The following is a 6,770-nucleotide window of genomic DNA, read 5'->3' as shown; positions in this document are numbered from 1 at the left end:
TTTCCTGTCCTTTCATCATGATTTCACCATATGCATCCTCAAATTTTTCACAATTGCCTTTGTCTTTCAGTTTCTCAGAATTAATGTGCTCTCTCTTCTGTCCTTCCTAGGTTCTTTTCAATTTAACTAGAACCTCAGCTATTACTAATATATGATCTGAATAAATATCTGCCCCTGGATAGCTTTTTACACTCTTTAGGCAATTTTGGTATCTTCGTTGTATCATTGCGTAATCAATTTGATATCTTTTGTTGTCAAATCGAGATATCCAAGTATACTGTCGTCTTCTGTGGTTATCAAATAGAGTATTTCCAACTACTATGAAATTTTCATTGCAGTATTCCAACAATCTTCGCCCCTTCTCATTTCTTTCTCCCAGTCCGAATTTTCCCACAGCTTTTCCTTCTGGTCCGTCGCCGACTACAGCATTCCAATCACCCATTATAACAATGCATGCATTGCATTTCTTCTCTCTCTCTCTCTCTCTCTCTCTCTCTCTCTCTCTCTCTCTCTCTCTCTCTCTCTCTCTCTCTGCGAGGTTTTCTATCATCTCGTAACATTCTTCTACCTCTTCATCTGAATGATTACTTGTTGGCATATAGACCTGGATGATAACGAAGTCTTTCTTTTTCCCTTCAATCGCATCATCGTTATTCTTCCAGTGACATATTCAACCTTGATAACCTTGTCCTTCAGTCTTTTACCTATCAAAATTCCAACCCCATACATTCCATTTTTACCTTCATCTGAGTAGTACGATGAGAAGTCATCACTTTCTAGTTCTCCACAACCACTCCATCTCACCTCACACACATTCCAAGTACATCCAATTTGTTTCTTGTCATTTCATGTTTGGCGTTTTCTAATTTCCCTTCCTGGAGAAGAGTTAAAACATTCAAAGTCCCAGTCCTCAGTAAGTCTTCCCTCCTCTTCTCCTTCCTTCCTTTTCCATTTGCCCTAATCTGTGGAGTCCTCGTTGTATTCCCCTCCCAGAGATCCGATTGAGGGGAAGCTTTATCTCCAGAATATTGTACAAAGAGACCCATCCTATGAACGTCTAGGGAAGTAATACCAGTGGTGGTTTCCCATTGCCTTCCACTGTCCTCCACATCCTTGCGGCTCGCTGACCCAGTTTCCCGCTGGGGTTGGTTACCCAACCTTCCACTGGGTTGCTCAGCTTAACAGGAGCACCATGTGTAGGTAGGATTGTGGAGAATTGAGGTGAAAGAGGCTAAGAGAACTCTCTTGTTGAGTTCTTGTATTCGCATCTGACCCCCCATTTTTAGCCAGAGTCGCAAGGTTGTAGCAGCTACTCCCCCAGGTGATCTCCCAAGCCCAAGTGTGCCATGATTTTGCCGCTCTGTGTGACACGCCCTCTACTCTTTCACCCACCCCCGCCTTATACAGTGTTTACTGCCGACGTCACAGATATTAACCTATACTACTTTCCCACTGAGATTCGAAGCGGCACTGTCTTCCCCGTCTCTGGCAACGCAGCAAAACACTTCAGCAACTCATATGCAGCTATGTAACTCCGAGCTCCCTCCAGACACCGACCAGGACCACGTAGTGGTCAACATCTCGAGTGACGGCATCCCCTCTATTTTTTCCCTGCCTGCCCTGCAGCTCGTGGACCTTGTAGAGGTTCCTCCCACTTTATTTTCTTCGTTTGTTGTCCTAGGTGTCTACGTACTGCGTGGCTACACTGGCTGAAAAAATGGGTTGTGGATTCAGACACTGACTACGGTAAATAATGTAGCCGACAGATGTACAGTTACCTTTCACAGTCTCTCTCTTTCAGTTTTCACAACCTCGTCGTATACAGATTTAATATGTGACCAATGCACTATTGTTTAAACTTTCCATAAGCCTCATTAATATTTAGCGGGCGAGCCCCCACTTACTGCTACAATAGTTTGCTATTTAACATCTACGAGCAGTAAAAACAACCATATAATTCACTGTTCTTTCGGAAGAATCAGGTACGTATGAAACAGACATTGTCATTGTTTTTACACACGGCCTAATTGTTTAACACTTACTACACAGTTAAGTTGAAGCATTTTTGTTCTAACCAACACAGGTTTATCGTCAAACTCGGCGGTGGACTGACTGTCTCGTGGCCAAAGATCGGGCCCTTATATATCATCACAATAATAGGTGCTGAAACTACACATTGTTCGAAGTTTAATTTACGGAAATTGCAATTAAAACTTAACTCATTAAATTAACTGAATACATCGAAAAATTTGTTCTTTTTAACAGTTTCTACTACTACAAGGGTTAGGCCGAATTATTTGTTTAAATCTTGAAATTAACAAATATCGTAACGCAAACAATACTTTTGACAAAATTGAAAATTACTTTGGAATTCCTTCGCTAACACGTTTTCGAATAGAGCCTAATAAATTCTTTAAGAATACTATTGGCTGTTCCTCCCAATGTTTATACTTAGCACAGAATTTATATCTGTTTATCAGTCAACAATAGAATTTAAGTTACGAACAATTACTGATTTCGCCCTATGATGAAAGTATTAACTAGGAGTAGTCAAAATAAATTAGAAAATCAATTACATACATAAAACTAAGTACAAAATTAGATCTGGTGTTATATTCTTTAAAACTGAGGGCCAACTTTTCTCTTATGAAAATGCAGATTATACTCACGTATATTAATGGTAATTAGTTGAACATGAAAAAATGAATTTAAGGATGCAGATGGCATAACCAGAGGGAAATTAAAATTATTCCAGCTTTCTCAGTCACAACCTAACTCCAGTCAACAGAACTCCTCGCTCCCAGATGGGACGTCACCTTCGTCCGTACAGCTATGTGGCTTCAAGATTTTGTCGTAGACAGCACCTCCTGTTCAGTTCCTCCCCCATGCTGCACACTACCGGGTGTGGTGGGGGGGGGGGGGGGGGAAGTCTGTGGCCAACAGTCTACCAAAAAAAAAACATCAGCTATGATTTTTTGACTTTCAGACTGATCTCTGTGTTCTTTGCCCACTTCGCAATACACAGGGGTTTCTCATGTTTGTTCCTTATGTATTTTTGCAGCTAGTGAATGAAGTGTTCCATAGCTCATCTCACTTTGGTGATTTTGATTCCTTCATCATACAACAAAGGGACAAACTACCACACACCAAAATATCATTAGGGTAATTTTCCATATTAATTGACAAACCAATGTGTGAATGCACTTTTGTGTGGATTGTCTAAAGATGATTTTGTTGCTGTGTTTGTTAGAGATAGTCAAATTCAAATGAAATTCTGTATAGGTTGTTAGATGATATACTATATAATGTACTGAAAGTTGCTTTTCGATTGTACATAATTTGTTCTGCTCCTACGTTCACGTTTTGTTGATCTTGTTAAGTTCATCTGGCAAAGACAACTGATTTATTCTCTCTATGATATGTCTGAGCCGTGTCTGCTCTTTTTCCGAGCTGCTATATCATTGCTTACTGGTGTGATCTGTTTCCCTGTCATGCCACTGGGTGGTGCTTTGGTGGTCTTTTAGTTGACTCTTTGGTTGGAGGCAGGTTGTTGACAGATGGTGGGGCAGTGGCAGAGAGGAATGGGTGACAAACTGAACATTCGATTACAGCGCTTGATCGGTAGTTGCTCGTCTAAGTGGGTAGCTATTTATAAGGGGGCCGTGTTGATGAAAAGAACTGGGCTCTACACTGGTGCACCTGATTGACTATCTGGGTTTGCGAATTAATGTGGGCGGTGTGATCACGTTTTTCCCTGGTAACCGCCCCTCCTACCTCACTTTTGGTTAAAGTACTTTTTGTGGATTTTGGCACCTGTGCTCCGGTGCGGGACTATACCCCCATCAGGCTGTTCTCCGCCAAGCTCAATCTATGAAATTCGTCCTCCCCCTCTGTGTGAACTATCCTTATGCATGATATACTGTATTTGAGTCCATTTAAACTGCGTTTTCCTTTTATTGCAATTTGTTCAGTGATTTCGGTGATCTTGTCATTATCGCTGGGGTGTGAAATTAATTTGGTTGTAATATGTTCTAGGGTATGTTAGTGACCACTGAGTTCGAATATCGAGCATGACGTGACCAGCCAACGACAGCAGCAAAACGAATGTTGGTTCGTTTTTTGTGCTCACATTGAGAGGTCTTTGTAAGATCTAGCATTTTTGAAGGAATTTATTGTTTACGATGTATATTTTATTACTACTGTGATTTCGTAATTCGATATTAGCGCTCAAGCATTTCTACTTACTTTCAGGCTTGCTTACGTTAATATTTTTAGGTCTTGTTAAGAGTTGGCTGTTTAATCAAATTAATCCCTGTTTGGTCATTACTGTTGAACTATTAACTGGTTAATCTTTGTTTTAATCATGCAGTCATTGTAAACACTTTGATTTTGGTCGGTGTCTGCTTTAGGGCTTGCATTTGGTATTCTTGTATCGGTCCCTCGAAATTTACGCATTTGATGCTCAGTCTTGCATGAATTATATCTGTGTTTGCGCTCAGTTTCTCCAATACCCGCCGATTCAGCGGGCGTGGCTAGTCCACATCGGCTGTTTGCGTGTTTGCGGCGTGGTGTTCCGCCTCCTGTTTGCGGTAGCCACTGAGGCGACGCGGCCTCCACACTTAAGATTAAGAACCTAACTTACAGAGATGCCGTCTTATGTCATTCGGACTTAAGTTTAAATAAATGTCTCTGCTGCCCTAAGCCATCCTAGCCAAGCCTTGCTTATGCTAATCCGGCCTTGTGTTGCTGCTTGACTTCAAGATCTTTCAATTCTTAGTTGAACATTGCCGTAAATTTTAAAATCGTTGTTACCTTCTGTTCCAAAATTGTTGGTGCCCAAAGGGCGTTCCAAATATTTCTTGCAATGCTGGACGTGTAAATTTTAAAATATTTTCAAATGCTGAACTTTTAAGATTTTGAATGCTGTTACTTTCCTGTTTGAAAAGTTGCTAAATTGCTAGTGCCACAAGCGCTCTCAAGTTATTTTAATGGTGCGGCCTAACGCACTGCTTTCCATACAGGAAAGCGTACCAGTCCCGGGCACGAATCCGCCTGGCGGATTAGTGTCGAGGTCCGATGTGCTGGCCAGTCTGTGGATGGTTTTCAAGGCGATTTTTCATCTGCCTCGGCGAATGCGGGCTGGTTCCCCTTATTCCGCCTCAGTTACACTATGTCAGCGATTGCTGTGCGAACACTGTCTCCATATATGGGTACACCATAATTACTCTACCACGTAAACATTGGGGTCATACTCGCTTGGAATGGGACTTTCCCATGGGGTGGTGGTGGGGGGGTCCACTGGGGGCTGAACCGTACAGTAACCCTGGGTTCGGTGTTGGGCGGCGGTTGGGTGAGTGGACTGCTGTAGCCCATTGTGGGGCTGTGTACCACTAAGGGCTATGGCGGAGACAAAGCCTCTCTGTCGTTTCTAGATCTCCAGTTCAATACAATACAATGGTAATCCTGAATGTGTACAATTTTTTTCTAAATAAGGGCCACCTTCATTGTTTGAAGTTTACTATCTAATGAGTGGTTTTAAAATTGTCATGGTAATGCTCTTCCTGTAATAGTAGTGAAATCATATGCGCTTGGTTGAAATATTATGTATGCCTAAAGCGCTTTATAGCGGTATTTTCATGAATGTTAAACTTTTTATTTTTTTCTTTGAAAAAGAAAAATTTTTGTTAAGTTTGGTCCTTTTGGTTCGCCATCCTGGAATCCGACAGTCACTATAGACTTATATGTCATAGTTGTTTTTAAGTACCAGCGTATCTGATTAAATAAAGGTTTACCCACTATTGTGAAGTAACAAATGGTCTTCTGTAAACTCAGACTGCACCTTTCTCCCGCCCCTTAAGTTGTTGTATCCTGAGGTGTCCAGAGGTATGAGGTGACATTAGGAACACTAAGATCTGTATCAGCTATAGCTCATTACCTGATAATTTTGAGTTTGTGTGATTTATCTACGTTACCTACCGGAATAACAACTTTCTTTATAGTTTTGTTTTTCACTGGAAACTTAACATGTGGCAACACCTTACTCTGATGAGAAATAATGGTTGACATCTTTCATGTGGCGCTATGGCATTATCTTGGAGGCTGTCAGCAGACTGCTAGTACTGGAAGAATCTAGTTTCATCAGCGACAATTGACATTTGCTACTGACGTTGTTCAACAATGGAGTATGCGTGTACTGCGCTCTACTTGAAAACAAAGTAAGGAGACGGTTTGTTGTGACATTTCCAGTAGTGGTTGTAGGAAATAACTTCCAATAAGTGAAGTATCAACTCTTATGTTTTAATCGTACCACCACAATCACAATTTTATGAACATTATTTTATCGAGAGCCATTTATACCAGTTACCCTATTTTTTGTTTCTTTGGCGAAGCCAGTGGAGAAACCCAAAATAACCGCATGCCTGGCACATGATGTCCTTGGCTCTGGCTGTGGCGTTAGGCGTCCCGCGGGCGTACTGCCCCTGCAGGCCCTTTGTTCTGGTTCTTGAGCAGGCCTATGAACACATCCGGCTGCATCGGGCACCACGGGTCCAGCTCCAGCTGCGCCGAGATGTCCACCTCCAGACGCTTCCATTCGCCCCGCACTTTGAGCCGCATCTCCTCCAACTGCCTCCCAACTTCCAACAGCATCTCCTCTCTGGCAGTGTCGCTCGCTGGTGTGTTCCGCTGCTGAACTGCATCCCTGCCCACTTCACTGCCTCCATCTGTACAGATGCACCCAAAACAGTCCAAGTTACACAGATTCAGTACTT

The 6,770-nt window shown here is 42.1% G+C and overlaps 1 protein-coding gene across 1 annotated transcript in view; it reads right to left on the bottom strand.

Annotated features, from left to right (window-relative positions):
• Positions 1 to 6,315: 6,315 nt before the first annotated feature.
• LOC126149629 (uncharacterized) overlaps positions 6,316 to 6,770 on the bottom strand; it is a 62,225-nt gene continuing 61,770 nt past the window's right edge. Inside the window, exon 3 of the mRNA XM_049915825.1 lies at positions 6,316 to 6,722. Coding sequence (XP_049771782.1) covers positions 6,454 to 6,722 — 269 coding nt within the window. The 3' untranslated portion in view covers positions 6,316 to 6,453. The remainder of the gene's footprint in view (positions 6,723 to 6,770) is intronic.

Source organism: Schistocerca cancellata, chromosome 2 (genome assembly GCF_023864275.1).
Source record: "Schistocerca cancellata isolate TAMUIC-IGC-003103 chromosome 2, iqSchCanc2.1, whole genome shotgun sequence".
NCBI classification, from domain to species: domain Eukaryota; kingdom Metazoa; phylum Arthropoda; class Insecta; order Orthoptera; family Acrididae; genus Schistocerca; species Schistocerca cancellata.
Note: the sequence above shows the minus strand (reverse complement) of the source record. Positions and strands in the feature narration are given on the sequence as shown.